The sequence below is a fragment of the Tupaia chinensis genome, unplaced genomic scaffold, assembly GCF_000334495.1.
Source record: "Tupaia chinensis unplaced genomic scaffold, TupChi_1.0 Scaffold000153_1, whole genome shotgun sequence".
NCBI classification, from domain to species: domain Eukaryota; kingdom Metazoa; phylum Chordata; class Mammalia; order Scandentia; family Tupaiidae; genus Tupaia; species Tupaia belangeri.
This window is the reverse complement of record NW_006159624.1, coordinates 950,529-970,666: the sequence shown is the minus strand read 5'-3', so window position 1 is coordinate 970,666 and position 20,138 is coordinate 950,529. Positions and strand designations below refer to the sequence as shown.

The 20,138-nt window shown below is 42.2% G+C and overlaps 1 protein-coding gene across 1 annotated transcript in view; it reads left to right on the top strand.

The window, feature by feature from the left end:
* GRIN3A (glutamate ionotropic receptor NMDA type subunit 3A) overlaps positions 1 to 16,645 on the top strand; it is a 180,240-nt gene extending 163,595 nt beyond the window's left edge. The window contains exons 7-9 of the mRNA XM_006145562.2: positions 4,827 to 4,991; positions 6,884 to 6,960; positions 12,362 to 16,645. Of these exons, the coding sequence (XP_006145624.1) occupies positions 4,827 to 4,991; positions 6,884 to 6,960; positions 12,362 to 12,698 (579 nt within the window). The 3' untranslated portion in view covers positions 12,699 to 16,645. The remainder of the gene's footprint in view (positions 1 to 4,826; positions 4,992 to 6,883; positions 6,961 to 12,361) is intronic.
* Positions 16,646 to 20,138: the final 3,493 nt, after the last annotated feature.

Sequence of the window (20,138 nt, the reverse complement as noted above, 5' to 3'; positions counted from 1 at the left end):
GGGAAAGAACAGCTGAATTACAACTGCAGCTGGACATCTTATCACTTTGACTCTGATGCAATTTATACATTTTCTTTGGTGTTCATAGGAAGAGGACAGTGGGTTTTCAGTTCTAATGGTGAGTTTTGAATAAAAAAGAAAATGTGATGTTTGTTGTAGTGAACAGACAATGCAAATTCAGATAGCGAGGGATACCTGTAAGTGTTTTCTTGAGAAGTGGTTTAGGCTTTGGCAGCAGACAGTCTTGGATTGGCAACCTCTCTTTCCTGCTTATTAGCATATATGGTCTTGGGTAAAGTAATTCATCTCTAAACATCTTTTTTCTCAAATGTAAAATAGGGACAATAGTACTCCATTTACAGGATTATTATAAGATCAATATGCATATATGGTGTCACATTAAATGCCCATCTTTTTAAAAAGTCACTATTAGGGACCAGCAGATGGTGTAATGGCTATGTTACTGGACTTTCATGTAGTCGACTGCGGTTAAAGTTCCAGACCTGGTGGCTTAAATTCATGCCGGGCATGTGTGCATGTGTCCCCAAGATCCCAAGAGGAGAATGAAGGAGAAGAGATTGCAGCATGGCCATCCCCCGGGGGATGGGGTGGGGGTGGTGATTTCTCACTTTCTGTCTCTCTGTCTCTCTCTCTTTCTGGCAAGCACACACACCCTGTAGCAAACAAACCTCTCCCCCCCTCAAAGAAAAATCACTATTAGTCTGTTAGTGTGTGGGTATAAATAAAGGACATTTAGAGGAAAAACAAAAAAAAACATCGTGTAAGCTTAATATAGCCTGTTGTTATGGAAGTAATCAGAGGAAAATGAGACTAATTATTGTTATGTGCAAGGAAACAGAGGGAAAGTCATGTGTTTAAAGGCAGGATTAGGGAACCAGCAGTTAGCATAATGGCTATGTCACTGGACTCCCACGTAGTCGACCGCGGTTCACGTCCCGGACCCGGTGGCTTAGAACTCATGCCAGGCACGTGTGCGTGAGTGCCCAAGATCCCGAGAGGAGAATGGAGGAGAGGGGATTGCAGCGTGACCAACCCCTCTGGGGGGTAATTTCTCGCTTTCTGTTTCTCTGTCTCTCTCTGTCTGTCTGGCAAGCGCACGTGCCCTATAGCAAAAACCTCTCAATAAATAAATAAATAAATAAAAATAAAGGCAGGATTAAAGCATACTCCCTGTGAGTTACACTTCTCTTCCTCATCTTGGCAGTGGCTATAAGCAAGCAATGCCTGCCTGTTTCATTTTACTGGATGTTCAATGGTGTCAGTGTTAAGGTTCAGAATGAATTTTCTCGGTTTGTTCTTCATTCACAATAATATCCCTGAATCCTTCCATGATAGTCATATCCTGTATACATTATAGTAGGTCCAGGTCAAAGGCTTTTTCAAACAGATTTGTATGTACTTTCTAGAGGTCAAGTTTATACAACAGGTCATCACTTATACAGAAATGTTCCAGGAAAAATTCAGTACCCATGTAGCTCGTAGAGTCCAATGTACCTTCCCATCCAACTCATTACTTGTTCCCTGAAGCTGGACCTCTGCCTGCATGCCCAGGTCATCTGCCCAGTTGCTCTGTCTCCTAGAGCTGGTGCATGTCCTAAAACACTTCTCAGTCTTTCCTTCTCCAAGGATCCTAACACTGGTCTTTGATCATAGCCACTGCACGAAGTACTAGCACAGCAGAAAAGAGATTCCACAATCCCGCCTCCTCCAAAACTTGAATTCTCTGAGCTCTGACTCTGAATCCTAACCCCCAGATAAACCTCCTAACATACCCAGTGCCTGAACCATGATAGTCTGGCTGTTGCTTCAGGATCAGGGTGGATAGAGATGGGAGAAATAATAAAGGAAAACTCCTTTGTATTAGACAAATGAGGCACTGAAGACCATGGGCTCTGGAGACAGACCACTTGGGTTTAAAGGACAGCTCTAATCCTTGCTAGATATGTGCCCTTGAGCAAGTTATTGATTTTTTTCTGGTAAGTGTCTTATCTGTAAAATGGAGATAGTAGCAGTACCCACCTTATAGATTACTATTAAAAATAGGTAAGTTGTAACACTGATAAAGGGCTCAGCACTGTGACTTTGACATGTTAAGTGCTAAATAATTACCAGTGATAGTGATGACAGAAAGCCTCCAGCCAGGGGATAACACCCATGTTCCTTTGCATGGCATCTGAGGACTTACATACAGTGGCTGTTTCTCCCTCACTACATGTCTTAGTCCCTTTCTGCTGCTATAACAAAATACCTGAGACTGGGTAATTTTTTTTTTTTTTTTTTTTTTTTTTTTGGGGGGGTTTTTTTTTTTTTTTTTTTTTTTTTGCGGGGGAGAGGTTTTTGCTATAGGGAGCGTGCGCTCGCCAGACAGACAGAGACAAAGAGATAGAAAGCGAAAAATCACCCCCCAGGGGGGATGGCCATGCCACAATCCCTTCTCCTCCATTCTCCTCTCGGGATCCTGGGCATGCACACACACTCACCTGGCATGAGTTTTAAGCCACTGGGTCTGACACTCAAACCGCAGTTGACTACATGGTAGTCCAGCGACATAGCCATTACGCTAACTGCTGGTCCTGAGACTGGGTAATTAAAAGAAAAGAAAAAAAAACAGTTTTAAGCCACTGGGTCTGACACTCAAACCGCAGTTGACTACATGGTAGTCCAGCGACATAGCCATTACGCTAACTGCTGGTCCTGAGACTGGGTAATTAAAAGAAAAGAAAAAAAAACAGAAATTTGGGACCAGCAGATGGTGTAATGATTACATTGCTGGACTCCCACATAGTCAACTGTGGCTCAAGTCCTGGACCCAACAGCTTAAAACATGCTGGGCACATGTGTGTGCATGCCCAAAGTCTCAAGAGGAGAATGGAGGAGAAGGGATTGTGTTGGGATGGCGATTCCCTTGTGGGGTGTTTTCTCTCTCTCTCTCTCTCTCTCTCTCTCTCTCTCTCTCTCTCTCTCCAGCAAGCACACATGTCCCATAGTAAGAAAAAAAACTCTCTTAAAAAATGTATTTCTCACAGTTCTGGGAGCTGAAAGTTCAAGACCAAGGCATTGGCAGTTTTGGTGTCTGCTGAAAGGGTAGTCTCTGCTTCTGAGCTTACACCTTGTTGCTGTATCCTTTGCAGGGAACAAACAATATGTCCTCATGTGGCCCTTTCATAAGAGCGCTCATCTCTCCATGACAGTGGAGAGCTGCTCTAACCAGCTCCTGAAGGTCCCACCTCTTTTTTTTTTTTTTTTGGAGAGATTTTTGCTATAGGGCGCGTGCACTCGCCAGACAGACAGAGAGAAACATAGAGACAGAAAGCGAGAAATCACCCCCCAGAGGGGATGGTCACACCGCAATCCCTTCTCCTCCATTCTCCTCTCGGGATCTTGGACACGCACACACACACGCCCGGCGTGAGTTTTAAGCCACCGGGTCCGGGACACAAACCTCGGTCGACTACATGGGAGTCCAGCGACATAGCCATTACGCTAACTGCTGGTTCCCGAGGGTCCCACCTCTTAATAGCATCACCTAGGGGCTTACATTCCGACATAGGACTTTTAGAGGGACAAATACATTCAAGCCATAGTATCATGCATGTCATCCACCCTCTTGTGAGCCACCACAGTCTATTTCACAATCACCTACATCACTTCCCAGAACAGAACAAACTGTTCTTTTGAGTATACCACTCAATGTAGTGTGTTCACTTTCCCCACCCAATGTCCCTAGTCTCTCTCAATCAAATCTTATAAACCAGCTTCTCCATAGAACCCAGAAAACATGGACCAAATACATCATGGGGTAGACATGTTGGCTTTCTCCCTAGACTCCAGTTGCTTAAAGGGAGGGGCATAACTTCTTCCTGACTCCAACTCCTGGTACTGAGAAGAGTGCCTGGTACGTAATAGACACCCAATATATTGAATGTTTTTCCTTCCGTAGGATTGAGTTTTGCCATCCTTGTCAATGACGATATAATGTCTATTTCAGAGTACATGTGAGGGTTTTCTCAGATAACAGAAGTAAATCACTTAGCAAAGTGTCAGCCACGTACAGTCAGTGTACTGTTGTTGTAACTGCTGCTATTTTGTTACAGCAGAAACAGCTCAGGCTTTGAAGTTAAACAGAAATGGAATTATAAGCTAGTGTAGTTGCCTTAATTATAGAGAGTATAGTATCTATCTTGCCACAAAACACATGGCAAAAAGTAAGCAGCTAATAAATAACATGAGGTTGCTTTGCTTTCTTCTCTATGGCTGCCTACTTTGTGGCCTGGTTCAATTTACTGCACCTCTCTGGTCTCAATGTTCTTATCTGTAAAATGAGGACATTGAAGTAGGTGTTCTCCTTGTCACCTGCCAGATCTAAATTCCAAAATGACTGAACTCATCATCTTTTCCCCTCCAATTTATTACATTTATTCTATTCATTCTCTGTCCCTGAGAGAGGTTCTCTCCTTGATAACTACCCAATGCTTAAGTATATTAAATTGTTTTAATTCTTTGTCTACCTAGGAGCATGTAGAATGGTCCAGACCCTGAGCCTTTGCACGATTCCAGAGACCATTGTACCAAGAGGTTTACATGCAACTAGCACCCCAGGAATCATGCTGCACAGTAGCCCTGACTTAGCACCAAACTGCTCTCACAGTATATCACAGCCAAGTGCACAGAGCACACAGGGAGAAATACCAGCTCCCCCTGGGTCCAGAAAAAAACCATCTGTGTCTAAAAAAAACAAGAGTTAGCAACATTTGGATGACTTGGGTCATCACATTCATGGCGTTTTCTTTCCTGTCCCATCGCAGACTTTGCAAATGGGCATCAAACACTTCTCTGGACTCTTCGTGCTGCTGTGCATTGGATTTGGCCTGTCCATCCTGACAACCATTGGCGAGCACATCGTGTACCGGTTGCTGCTACCACGAATCAAAAACAGATCCAAGCTGCAGTACTGGCTCCACACCAGTCAGGTGAGGGCTACAGGTGTCTCACTCCAATATGCCTACACCATTCCCCAGAAAAAGGATCCACAGCCCTGTGTCAGCCTGACAGACACTCAGCTACCAAGAAAACGAGGGTGGTAGAGGCACATAGTACAGAAGACAGAATGCCCTCTAGCCCGTTAATTCACTTTCCCCTTAAATTAAGCTATCCCACAGCTCTCCTTTCCTTTCCTGTAACCCTCCACTGCTGCCCATAATGGAAGCAATAGAACTGGGTTTTTGTTGGCGTTTGTTTGTTTGTTTGTTTTATTTTTTGTAGAGGTTTCTGCTGTAGGGCTCCGGCACTCGCCAGAAAGACAGAGAGAGAGAGAGAGACAGAAAGTGAGAAATCACCCCCAGGGGGGATGGCCACACTGCAATCTCTTCTCCTCCATTCTCCTCTTGGGATCTTGGGCACGCACGCACACGCACCCGGCGTGAGTTTAAGCCACCGGGTCCGGGACTCAAACCGCAGTCAGCTACATGGGAGTTCAGCAACATAGCCATTACGCTAACTGCTGGTCCCAATAGAACTGTTTTTTAACCAGGTTTCATTTTAATAATGGTAATTCGAAGACATGGTATGAAAGATCTGTTTCTACAGATTATTTTCTTGCCAAAATAGAAACCTATTAAGTGAGTCTGAGGTCCATGTTTTCCTTTGACCTCACTGTTCCTGTTCTCTTTGCTTTTTCTTTAGTCCAGAGGGTTGAGACCTATTGGTGTCAAGGTCAAGCTTCACAGCATCACAGTTCTCTTGTGTAATCCAGACACAGGACACTGATTTACAGGGAGAACTGAAACTATTGGGCAGACTAGCCTCTTACATCTATACCTGAAGGAAATTGACGTGGAGAGCCAACATATACATATATGTAGAAGACTTCTTAATGATGGAGAACTCTGGCAAAGGGAACAGTTGCATTTAACTGCGAGTAGAGAGAATGAGCCATCCTGGCCTCCCCAACACTGGGATCCCTCCCACCTCCCAGTACACTGTGGTTCACCTTTCAGCTATCAGGCTGTCAATTCTGCCCCTTCTGCCCCACTCATCCATGCTCATGCTGACCTCCTGCCGTGTCCACACAACTATTTTTTTTTTTTCCTAGATAGGTTTCTATCATTGGCTTGGTTACAGTTGAGCCCTGTTCTTCCTACGTTCATCCTGGGAAGCATTTGGTCTCCTGGGAGAACTATGTTTTATCTTAACTATAAGACAGCTTACCTTCCGTTGTTCTTGTTCTAAGTTCATTTATTTATTTCTTCCATGAGTGAGAGACAGAGCACCCCTAAGAGGATCCCGATGCAGTGATCCACCCCCAATTCAATCAACCTCTAACCGTGGGCTACGCATGCTCATGCCTGGTGTACTCAGGGAGATCTCCAAAGGCAAAGCTGGAACCTTCCCATGGAGGTTAGCCTCCCGGGGTTCATGCTTCACCACCATGCCTCCATCAAGCTCCTGATCTATTACCCGCTAATATGATTAGTTCTAATTCTCAAGAGTCCTTCTTCCCTTCTTTATTTTGGTTGCCAACAAGCTCAGGCTTAAGTTTTTTTATCTCATTTTTAGCAACAGTACAAGACCCTTAGCTACACATTAGTCATGGTATTCTTTCTTAAATCACATACCATTTTACAATCCAAAGCATTTCTAAGCTTTCAATCAGATCACTTTTTCCCCCTTAGGGGGAACTAATAATAATCTAAAATTAGAATTCTTATTCTCTTGAGATTTGGGTCTGAATGTTGATTTATTTTCAGATAAGCCTGGAAATTTGTTTAAAGAGCCAAAGTTTGTAGCAACTAGATACACCATTACTCCAGCAGTACTTTGTGTTTCTAATGACCTCTACCTGTGAACCGGTTCTTCCCTCCAGAGACTACATAGAGCACTGAACACATCATTTGCAGAGGAAAAGCAGCAGTGTTTCAAGACAAAACGTGTGGAAAAGAGGTAAGATGTTAATGCCAGCTTTATTTTTTTTTTTCATTTTGCCAGAGGGTACACATGCTCACCAGAGAGAGAAGGAAAATGAGAAACCACCCCTCGTGGGGCGTGGTCATGCCACAATCTCTTCTCCATATTTCCCTCCTTTCAGGATTTTGGGCATGCACGACATGTGCCCAATATGTCTCTCAAGCCTCCAGGTCAAAGATTCAAATCATGCTATTCCATGCGGGATCCAGTCACCTTAACCATCAGGCCATGGGCTGGCCCACCAACTATCTTTATATTTGCTAAAATAAAATTATAGAGATAACTAAGACTCCATTCTCAAAAGGGGAAGTATGTGCAAATACTTATTCAGATCAAATAAGGACAATTTGTTGATAAATAAAATCAATATAAATATATGTGATTTCCGAGACAGATAAAACAAACATACACACACCAAAATACATTATCGGAATTATACCGTCATGGTTAATTGTGCAGGTGTGGGGGGCCGACAGGTGGTATGGTGGGTAAAGGCGCTGGATTCCCACATGGCCAACCTTGGTTCGAGTCCTGGACCTGGTGGCTTGCTTTCTCACTTTCTCTTTCTCTTTCTCTCTCTCTCTCTCTTTCTGTCTCTGTCTAGTAAACTTAAAAAATAATAATAACAAATGGAATTAAATAAATAATTCTAAAAACAAAACAAAACGAAAAAAGTGCAGGTGTGGGCTCTAGAGTTGAGCATCTGGACCTAAATCCTGTCTCTAACATTTACAATATGTGTGACCTTGAGCGAGTTAATATTTATTTAACCTCTCTGTGCCCCATCTGTGAATTTGAGATAAGAAACAGCACCTATTTCCTAAAGCCCTGTAAACAAAGCAAATGCCTAGTAAATATTAGCTGTCATTATGCATAAAATGCACATAAGACTTAATTCATAAGTACTATAGGCAATTAATTCCATGCAATATTGTCTTTTTGACATGATTCCACTCCCCGCCTCTTTCCAGAACTCCTAGAAGCATTTGAAATATGTGACAGTTAATGCCCTGCCTAATCCATTTCCTGGCAGTCTTCTACAAACTCCCTAGAAAAGAACATCTCGTTAATAGGAAGTAGGGAGTCTTAAGACTATCAATGACATTTGAAAAGCAAAACTCCACACCTTCACCTCAGCCAACCTGTGGGTGACTGCTGTCTTGTTTCTGGTGACTAAGAAATGTCAGAAGCATTTGGGTCCAGTTCCTGGTGGCTTCTGTTACCTGCTCCCTGAGGCAGCCCTCTCGGTTCTCTCCTAAGCCCGGAGGCGTCCCATGAGGGCATCAGCTGCAAACAATTCTTTGATCTGTGACATATCTTCAGCTTGGTTTTCTGGGTAAATTTAAGATCTGACACTCCTTCTGTTCAGAACTGAACAACAAGAGGCGGGAAACATTTTTTCACTGTTTGTGTTTCTTCTGGAACTGCTGCAGTCCCTTCTCTCTAATTTGTATCTAGCTTGTCAGAATCATTTCCGTGACTCCTTAAAGCTTCTCTTTGCAGTCAATGAGCACGCCCCCACCCCGTCGCAGTCAGGTCACAGCTGTTCCATATCATGTTACATACACTTTTTCTATCATTATTTTTAATATAAATGTTTAACTGGAGGAACACAAGAAGACATAGTGGCAAAAGTATCATCTCTCAATGACAAAACATGTTTTTCTTCTATAATAGAAACAGAAAGAAATTGTGACTTTTCATTCAATGTATCTGCTTTTCTTGGCAAAGCCCCTTATTTTGAGAAAGTGCTAAGGAGACACATGCTCTCATGTCTTACTTTGGAACCACATTTCCTTATACTCACTTCCCTACAGTTCAACACCTACAGCCTTTCAAACACAATGAACGCTTGGGGTCCCACAGGTGTCGTGTCTCTTCTGAACGGTCTGGTGGCGTATTGAATCTCAATGTTATATGTAATTGCTCTGTGGAAGCTTGATTCACTTTTAATATTAAATAGTTTGCTCATTGGTCACTTTACACCCTAAAACTGAGGAAAGTACAACTTAAACATAGTCTTTGTCATAGCCAAGAACTATAACAAAGTTTTTTCTTCCAATTACACATGGAATCTCATATTTGACATCTATCACATTGCATTATAGGTGGCCCAGAGCCACACATCACTTATTGGAGCACTTGTGATGTAATAACTAGAGTATGTCAGAGTCCAGCTTTTGTTCATTCTTCTATATCATATGCTCAGATAGATATATACAGCTCTGGAGGACACAGGACTAGATATCTCTGCTTATCCAATCACTGCGGTTGCCTGGGCAGTCCAAAGAAATGCGCAGTTGCTCTGCTCTCAGAATTTCCTAACTGTAGATCTTCCTGTTAGATCTGCTGGCTTGAAAACACCCCTCTCCCTTCTCCTAGGAGAAGATCTATACACATGTCCATGTCTGCTACAACTTGGCATCCTCCCCTGTGTTCCATACTTACTGGATAAAAAAAGGAATAGGTAAATGAATGAGGAAAGGCTTGGACAAATTGTGGGCCATGATAAGAAAGCAAGTGTCGCTCCTTTTTTATTTAGCACAGAGGGAGAAAAAATGGATATAGAAAGAGAGTATTTATATGTATATATTCTTTAGTTTATTCAACATGTGATTTCAAGTAACTTTGGGTCTATATTTTTACCTCACTGAGTCCCAACACAATCCCACTTCCCCTTTTCTCTTGCCCCGAGACACACACACACACACAAAATTGAAAACTATTTAACAGATGCCACAAACAAGACTGCTTTTAAATTATTCAACTCAATAGGCAAATATTTAAAGGAAAAATTAAAGGGAACCATAAGGCTGGACATCATAATTGCATCATCTGCCTTAATTCTAAACCCAGTGATGCTATAAGTAGATTCACATTAGTGAACTTTTATTCAGTCTCAGACATAGGAAAACTCAGCTCTGGTACCCTCTGCTCATTTATGGAGATCTAAGGTATAAGAAATGTCAAAGAATTTCAAGTGTTTTGGATTGTGTTTTTGTGTTATAATGGCTTGGGCATGTATTTTTTTGTTGTGTGAAAAATCATGCTGATACTTAATGTATAGCAAATTGCTTCCTAATCTATGGGTCAGCTGTGCAGTTGGCTGATCTGAGCCAGACTCAGCTGATTTTCGTTGGGTTTGCTCCAAATCTACAGCCAGCTTTGAGAGAGGAAGAAAATAGGGAAGGGCTGTGTGGTCTGTTATGGCCTTGCCCCATGTCAAATTTGAAAGGATGGAGTCTTTCTGCATGAGACCTATCACCCTACAGGCTAGTCTGGGTTTGTTCACATTGTAGCAGCAGGCTTCTGAGACAGAGTGTAAGTGTGCAAGAGCTCATAAAAACTTAGGTAAACAAAAAATAAGACCCTAGCATTTGATAGAACATGGACAAATACAGAAGATTTACTGCTAAGTGAACCAAGCCAGGCTATGTAAGAGAGACATTATATGTCTTCACTGCATATATACTGACTGTCCATACTCTATAGCAGAATCAGAAATATTAGAGATATAAAAGTATGGAAAATGAAAAGAGGGTGGGAGATGGAGGAGAATGAGAGGAAAAGAATCACGGAGAAAGTTAGCGAGGCAAGACATTTAAGGAACACAGAAATGGGTGAATGTTGATGATAATGTATATGATATTATAACTAGACTGGTGTGAAGTATATTCATATTGGGTAAATTCACTTTATAAGCTACAGTGATGTATAGTGACTGAATGTATAAAATAAATGAAAATAATAATTAAAAAAAACTTAGGCTTGGAACTGCACCCCCTGCCATCTCTGCCACTTGGCCAAAATAAGTTATGCAAGCAACTCTAATTCAAGGGAACAGAAAGCAGATTCTACACCCTGACAGAAATGAGCTACAGAGTGCCATTGCAGAGGTTCATGGATGAAAGGAAGATAGGATTGTGGCTACTTTTGCAATCAACCACAGGGCAAAGCAAGTTGTTCTTAACCATATAACTGAATCAAAACTTTATTATTCATATAACTTTATTATTCTTCTTTCCCCCTTCCTCCTCCAGGCCCCCTCTGCTCCTCTTGACAAGTAGGAATCCAGGAATAAAGTCAATTCAGTTACATGGTAGGAACTAAAATAAACTAAAACACAAGGACTTAGTAGGGTGTTTCTATTTTGTTTTGCCCTGTGGTAGATTGCAAAAGCAGTCATAATCCTCCTTTCCCCCCGCCTCCTCTTCCTCTCAGGTAGAAGAAATCAGCTTTATACTCCTTAGGGCACTAATCTGTTCTTGCAGCAAGAAACTTCTCATTGTATCTGACGGCCAAAGTGTATTTCAGAAACAAGATCACCCTCCTCTTGTGCCTATCTAGTAATAACTCTCTGGGTGTCTGCAGTCATCTCTCCAGGATGGTGGCAGGTGGTATAATGCAAGCCTGAAAGAGCACTGCAAATCAGATTCTATTTGACTGTCATTATCCCAGCAAGAACCTGAGGGCATTCTTGGGATTTTAAAAATTTTTTTAAAGTATCAAACTTGTCATTTTCAATCTACATAAAGTTCCTATAGTAGGAAACACTTTGCTGAACCTGTGGCTTGTTTGTTTTTATTCTCCTCAAATCCAGTAGCAAGTGGCAAAGTGGTGCTGTAGGACTCGGGATGAGTCATATTGTGAGCCATATTATTATCAGCATATCAATGCTTAAGAGTCCAACATCTGAGTAAAGAGGTTTCCATTTCTACTAAGAACCATATTTCAAGGCAATGATGTGTTCTGAACCTCAACTGTATGCAGAAATAAAAAGGCACCTAAGATTTCTCACAAAGGATTTGCCGTATCATGGGCTGGGTCCATTGCCTAGTAGTTAAGGAAGCAGGATTCCACATGGTCGACCACAGTTTGCATCCCAGGCCTGGCAGCTTGAAAAACATGTCAGGTGCCATATGCATGCATGCCTCCCCATCCCAATGGATACAGAAATGGACAAGGGATTGTGGCATGACCATGCCCATTTGGGAGTGATTTCTCCCTCTCCTACTCTCTCTCCCTCTGTGTCTCTCTCTAATGAGTAAATGTACATTCTGGTAATAATATTTTTTAAAAAAAGGATGTTTCACATCTCCTGTTTCCATCAACTCCTCCTATTTTAGTTTCAGAGTAGTACAGAATTTGATAAGACCTTGAACTTCAGTTGAAAGTTCATGACTCTGGTTGTCCCCATGACCCTCTAGTAGGCAGTCTATCTGTGGCTTTGTTACTCCATCGCTAAAGGTATACCAGCTCCCTATTATTTGCACAGGAAATGGCTAATGGAAATGGCTAATGGATCCATTAGCCATTTAGTCAATCTCTTTGAGAGCTGTAGAATGAAGGGTGAATCTACAATGTCTCTGTTTCCTAGGTCCAACATGAGACCCAGTCAGTTCACCGTGTGGAATACTTCCAATCTGAGTCATGACAACCGACGAAAATACATCTTTAGTGATGAGGGGGGACAAAACCAGCTGGGTATTCGAACCCACCAGGACATCCCTCTTCCTCCAAGAAGAGAGCTCCCAGCCTCACTGACCACCAATGGAAAAGCAGACCCCCTAAATGTAGCTCGGACCTCAGTGATGCAGGAACTCTCAGAGCTTGAGAAGCAGATTCAAGTGATCCGGCAGGAGCTTCAGCTGGCTGTGAGCAGGAAAACAGAGCTGGAAGAGTATCAAAGGACGAATCGGACCTGTGAGTCCTAAGTGATCACACTGCTCCCCTTTCTCAGTTCTGGGCATTCTGCTGAGCCCTTGAGACACTTTGTAATGCTCTTTTGTAACCATTGGCACAGTGTGTGGAGGCTAAGGTCCAGGTCTTTTCAGAGGTCAGGTCTGTCCTCTCTAGCCTAAAATGCAGCCGCAGCTCTTCCCAAGTTCACTACTCTCTAGGTCACCAGGGTAGGAGTCTTTTTCATAGGGTAAATCTTAAAATTAGTTAGGAGTAAGCTCCATGGAAGAGATCTGTGAATAACCAGGCAGCCCCAGCTCCTGTTAACCTTTTCACCAGGTGCCACAGGAATAATTTCTGGTTTTTAGCCCTTTCTCTGCACTATCAACAAGAGATAAAACTGTTGGTCATACTTCCGTTTTACTGGGTTGTTGGTTTTAATCTTAATATAGAACAGGATTTTCCAGGGTTGAAGCTTTTGATACAACTACGCAATCTAAATTTGGTCCTACATTGCGAATGGGGAGCAGGGTAAGAGCAGCCTTCCCCACCCCACCTCGCTTGAGGGATACTTAAAAGTTTAACAGATCTCATCAGTATCACAGCAGTTCAGGGACTGATTGGATCAGACAAGAGCCACATTTTGGAGAAGGTTCTGGGTCTCTGATTCCACCCTGACCAACACTAAGCAGGTACCTGTTTACACACCGTTATGAAAGGGGGCAGGGATGTAGTGATTGGGAATGGGACAAGCAGAAGACATTTGAAAGACACATCATGCTTTTAGAACAAAAGCTGCAGGAGAGAAATGCAACCTGGCTAAGGAACAAACAGAACTATACTTACAACCTAACCCAGCTTCTCCACTATAGTGTGTGCCTTTTAAAGAGGGGGTAAAAGTAAAAATAAAAAAAAATTAAATTAAATTAAAAAAAAAACAGGAGAGAAAAGCAAAGGTTGTGGCCTTAGGATGATCCTGGTATATGTCTGCTTGTTGCCGCTACAGAATATGTGAGGTGGGTTAAGTGAAATGTTCTGCACACCACGTACGAGGCCATTTCACATCAGCGGTCACCTGTATCTTAGCATAGGAATCTCGGAAGTGAACTTTGACCCTGTGAACATCACAGGCTTCGGCATTCAGGAATCTGCCCTGTACTTTGCATATCTGCATAGATAATTATCAAGTCCCCCCCCCCCCCCATCCTCACATTCCCTCATCTCTGAGGAGCTAAGATCAGATTTTGGACCTTCTGATTATCTTCCAGGTCCTATCCAATCCCCCCCCAAAAGGCAGATATAACTAACCCAGCTTGTCCTCTGCCTGGGCCTTCCTTTCCCAGCACACAACTGCTTAAGCATGCAGAAAGGGAAAGCAATAGGGGTATGCTAGTTTTTCAGTTCCAAATGTTCGAGTAGGTAAATATCATCTAGGAAACTCAAGAGAATGCTGATTGCTAAGACCCTTCCCCAGAGACTAGAGAGGTGAGTTCTGGAGGTGAGCTCAGAAATTATATTGTTATCCCCGGCAACCAACACTGACAGTCCAAAAATTACTCTGAGAAACAAGTACTCTGGAAGTTTGGCTGTCCCCAGGTATGGGAAGACATGAGAAGAGAAAGTCTTTTGGTTTTCTGTCATTTCTTAAAGAATAATTTTGGCATACATCTGCTGATTGACTTTTCACACCCCCACTCCAGGGCACCATGTAGGAGTGGACTTTCCTGTTTATCAGTTACTTCTCTATCTTCTCAGTACTGTTATTCCATCCCAATACCTTTGAGGGTCTGCAGTAGGTTCACATGACGGCCTGTGCCAAGCACTGTGCTAACAGCTGCAGTAATTGGGAAAGTGTCTCAGTCATAAAATTTCTCCTACTTTCAGATACCATGTCCACCAAGAGCTACCCAGTTCCCCTGGGGAAGCCAATACCTTAGCTGTAATTAGATAACACCTTAGCAATTCATTACTTGACTGAGAAAACCTTGGGGTGGTGGTAAACTCTGGGACACTGGTAAGGGAGGTGGGAGGGCTCTAAAGTTAGACTTACCAGAAACAGTTCAACAGGGGAAGAGGTGATTTCTGGAACTAGATAAGGACCATTCTGTTGGTTCTTACCCCAAGCCCAGAAGTAGGTTCACCACTGCCTTTGAAAGTTAGAACCTTTAGTAATCCCCATCCATCAACAACAGCAAAGGCACTGTCGCGTCTCTGCCATCATGCTCTGCACACCCCTGAAACTCCGCAGTCCAGAAGGCTGATGTACAGGTGTACCTCAATTTACACAACAGCCATGCTCCTAATGTTGTACACGGACATTTTTATAACTCAACACATGTTCTGACTGTATTTGAGAAGCTGGCTATATAAGGGAATCCAGAGGTGAATTCTTTTGTAAAGTAAAGAACCCTTTTGTAACGCAATTATCCCTTAATGTATCTGTTTTGTAAGTTTGGATTTTTGTATTATCGGGTTTACCTTAAGCTTCTCTACTGAGGCATTCTGAGCAGTGGTGATCACATGCCAGACCACCCCACCTATCCACAAAGTAGGTGACCAGCGCCTGCTCCACAAGTACCTGCTGAGGAACTGCCTGGACAAAATTGTGGCCAGGATGCAGCGGCGGCTGAAGGCAGTCTTACTGCTGTCTACACTGCTGGAGATGCCTCCATGTTCAGGATGAAAAAAAACCATAATTGCTTGTGGTGAAATGAAGCAGTCTCCATGTTAAGTAGCAATGGTTATTTTTATCGATAGTAATTGAACAGTGTTTTGCAATTTGTGAGACAGTGTGTTATGTTTTGTAAAAAGATTTCATGAAATAGTGGGTCCTTGAAAAACTTTCTGTTCTGCTCCACCTGTTTCTCTCAACTCCGCTCAGGCTCAAATAAGACAGATCAAAAGCCCTCTGGCAGAGGATGGTATTTTAGTAAAGAAGCTGCCTGGCCTGCACTTGTGGGTTCCCATTTCATCAGATCAGGATTCTTTTCCAACCTCTCGTGCTGGAAATCTGGAATATGACAGACTGTGTCACATACCCCAACCCTATATTCCAAGGGGGAAACTCCTGGTCCAGGCACTCAGTTAAGCTAGGCTGAGCTAGAACACATACCGCTATTTGGCTCATGTAAATAAGAATGAGGGCCCCAGAGTGTTGCATGTCTCAAGGTAGACAAAGGGATTCTTCTACCAACTAAAAACAGGTTGGAGGAATGACTGAGACATCCAAGTGAGGCAGCCTCAAGGTCCAGTCAAGGTCTTTATGTTCCTGAAGGTGACTCTATTTCTCATGAATCCTGTTGCTGCACAAACCCTACACAGGAGCCGCTGCTTCCCTTCCATGCAGAGAAGTGGTAAGTGGAGCAAGTGTCAAGCAGAAGAGAGCTAATCATCAGGGTAACAGACTTCTCAGTGTTGGTGCTGGGTGTACAACTGCCTTGGAGCAAGTTAAGCATTTCCTTGGTGTGGATAAAGAATGAAGGGGAAAGAAATGACTTTAGAGCCTCCTTTCCTCCCAAGTCATATTTTTGTAGGCAAACCAGAAAATCTAACCAGTCTCAAAAGAAATTGCTTTCAAGTCACTAAAACCACTGTACTATCGGCAGTGTTTAGTTATTCCTTTCTTCACCCTCCTAGACCACCCATCTAATCCAGTACTCACCCATTCCTTTTAGTTTCGTTACTAATCATTTTATGAAAATAATGTACTATTAAGTATTTTCTTAAGGTCTGTGAAAAGTATTTGCATTGTGTCTTCATTTTAATGTGTTTGCAATTGCTCCGCTCCAGGAAGAACTGAAACGCTGTCTTGTGAGCATGAAGTGAACAGGCTGTTTTGCTCCAGCCACTTTCTTGTACAACCACGTGGATGGACTAGATGTCCTCAGGTCTTTTCCATCTTCAGTTTCTATGACTGTGGAATAAATGTTCAGATAGAAACTTCACTTTTGGATGTACTATTGGCATTGCCCTTGGTGACCCAATTGACATGATACCCACTCCTTCCTAACAGGAGATCCACTAATGCTATGACTTTTGCTGTGTAAAGTAGGAGCACAAGTGAGAACACTCAGAGCCCAGGCAACATGAAGTAGCTTTGTGAAGCAGAAATGGCTTCATTTGAGAGCAACATTCTAGAGAAAAGCACAATAGGCAGAGATCTCTAAAATTTCTGCCCTGATCACCCTCATTTAGTAAATCGACAAACTTTTATTAAACAGTTTCCACATATGTGCCAAGTGCTAGAAACATAACGGTGAGCAAGATGGGTATAGTCTTTAATGTCAGAGACCTTTCTCACAATCTGAGCTTTTCACAGTCTATAATCAGATGACCCTATTCACGATAGCTAGTATTCTGGGTGCTTACTATAAACTGCAATCTCACTGAATCTTAATAACCCCATGCCATGAGTAACTCAAGATGTAGTCTAGAGTAGGCAAACCAGAACTCCAGCTTATATGGGATTGTCAGAAAAGTCAAGATGTATTTTTTTGTTGTTTTTCTATGCAAAAAATGTATCATGGTTTTTGTTTTTTTTTTTTTTTGAGAGATTTTCACTGTAGGGCGCGTGCGCTCGCCAGACAGACAGAGAGAGACATAGAGACAGAAAGCGAGAAATCCCCCCCCAGGGGGGATGGTCACGCCGCAATCCCTTCTCCTCCATTCTCCTCTCGGGATCTTGGGCACGCACGCACGCACACGCGCCCGGCGTGAGTTTTAAGCCACCGGGTCTGGGACACAAACCGCGGTCGGCTACGTGGGAGTCCAGCGACATAGCCATTACGCTAACTGCTGGTTCCCCATCATGGTTTTTCCCACAGCCCAAGAGATGGAAAAAAACCAAGGGTCATAAGAAATTAACTTGCCCAAAGTTGCACTGCTATTATCAGCAATAGCAGAGGGTCACACAAAGTGCAACTATACAACACTGTCAGGACTCTGATCATTGCTTTACAACTTCCTCTTCTTCCTTCTTACTCCTCTGTAGTGTTTCTTTATTCTTGCTCCCCCCCCCCCCCCCCACCCGCCCATGTCCCTGCCTCAGCCTGACCCCTAATACTTCAAAACAGAGAGGGAAACTGACAAGGTAACTGTACTTGTATTGGTCCTTTTCACTGGGCATCATAGCCCCTGTGTCCCACAAAAATAGTGTTTCAGCATCTTTTCTTTCTGCTTTCTAGCCTACCAAGAACTGACATGAACACAGTTGCAAATCATTCAGCAGTGCTGCTGTCTCAGACATGTTGGCACTTTCCGATGATATAGGCAGTTTTAGCTGCCGGCAACCTTGCCTTTGTGAATCTGCTACCCTGATACATTCTTCATATACATTGCTTTGGAACAGAACCAAGGCAAATCTCATAAAAATATAAACGCACTATAACCTAACTCAACTGCCAACTTATCCAAGGATGTTTTGCATCATTCATGCATTTGTTTTTTTGGCTGCCTATTCTGAGCCAGGCATTGAGCTAGCTGCTGGAGCTGGAAAGATAAAAAGAACAGATTCTGACCCCATGGAGCTCAGTCTAATGAGGGGACACAAATTGGCAACACAATGTGATATATACTCCAGTTAAAAAAATACAAAGAGTGCTATGGGAACAAAGACGACACTTAGCGAGTGTGTGTGTGTGTGCAAAGTATCTAGAGATAAAGTAACTTGCTAGTAAGTGGCAGAGCCAAACCCAAGAAGTCCGACTTTGTAAGAAATAAATTTAACACAGTGCCTGGAGTCACAATAAGTACTCAAATGCAAAACAGGATTGGGAAAGTAGGGACAGATCCCTCTGATTCAATTCTATTCCACAACAAAGTACTATAGGAACACTCATATGTGGCCCTAATCCAGGATCTGACAAACAGCAGTCTAGATTAGAATTACCAAGGATATTATAAATATACTAGGTTCATACAAGTCTTCAAAAATACTTCAAAGGGACTCAAAATATTTTCATTATCTCACTGATGCCAAGCATTCTATAGATCCAAGTCTTCACTTAGAATAAAAAGAAGAACAATAAATGTCTGATAGACATATTTCAATTCTGTGGTTAAGCTGAGTGACCCTTGGGGCCAGAGGCGGTGCAGTGGTTGGGGCACTGGACTTCCACATGGCCTACTGCAATTCAATTCCTGGACCTGGCAGCTTGAAAATCATGCTGGACATGTGTGCGTGTGTGTCCAAAATCCCGAGAATGGATTATGTCATGGCATCCTCCCTGGGGGATAATTTCTCACTTTTGTTTTCTGTTTCTCTGTCTCCCTCTGGTGAACGCATGTACTCTAAAGCAAAAACTAAAAACAAAAACCCAAAAAACCTGAGTGACTCCCAGACCTATTTCTTCATCTCTAAAATAAGGACAATGGTCTGAGGTCCCTTTCAGCACTTACTTCCTATCTTCTAAATCATTCAGCTCTTTAAGGTTCAGTAAATTGAAATCTTTGAAGTACATTATTAATGTGAACATATTATGGTCCCAATTTTTTCCACAACTTCTCTCTCAAAAAAAAAAAAAAAAAAACAAAAAAAACAAAAAGTTCTCTTAAAAAAAAAAAAAAAAAAAAAAACCATTAACCTATAATAAGAGAAGCCTCATCTATGCAGGCTGCTTCTTGAGAGGTACTAAATTTCAAAATTCCAAATTCTTTTTGTTATCACCACAAAAGAAATGAAAAATGCAGTCACACACTTCTGGATAATCCAAATTTAAGGAGTTACTTCAATGTATGAGGAATGATTGTTTCCATTTAGAAGGTGGAAAAGGTTGAATTCACACTTTGGCCCAATAAAGCAGACTCCTAAAGATCTGAAAGCAGATGCATGGGGCTGAATTAATTTATTCATGAAATCTTTACTGAGTACTAGGTACATCTGCTAAGTACTGGGAGTTTGACTACTAAGACATTGCGCTTTCCATATCCTAATTTTAGTAACTGTGATGTATGCTATAAATAAGACCTTAGTAGCTAACATTAGGAAGAGATCAAACTAGAAAAGAAGTCTCCAGAAGGCAACACTCTATTTTTGTCATCAGACAATTTAAAAATATTCCTGAACTTTAAGATTTAGAAAAAAAAACACTTAAGTATTTCCATGCTAGGGGTTTCCTATTGCATAAGCACAATTCAACATACATATAATTCATCGATTTTCTACTTACTCTCAGTGTGGCTATCTTATTATAAGTCTGTAAGGTAGATAGACTTTTGTGATAATTACTAGTCATAATTGTTCTACACACCCACTGGGACTTGGATTTATCAATCGACAGTCTTCAGGAAAAAAAAAAAGACTTAAAGAGCAAAGTTTAAAGGCATTTCACAATCAGGAAATGACAATGGGACTAAGTGAGAGCAGCATATATAGCTACTGTAAGAACAAGCATCACCAATCTGGACAATCATTTCATTGTCCTGAACCTTCACAGTATCAAATCATACTCATCAGTCTAGTGCCATGCACATGGTTC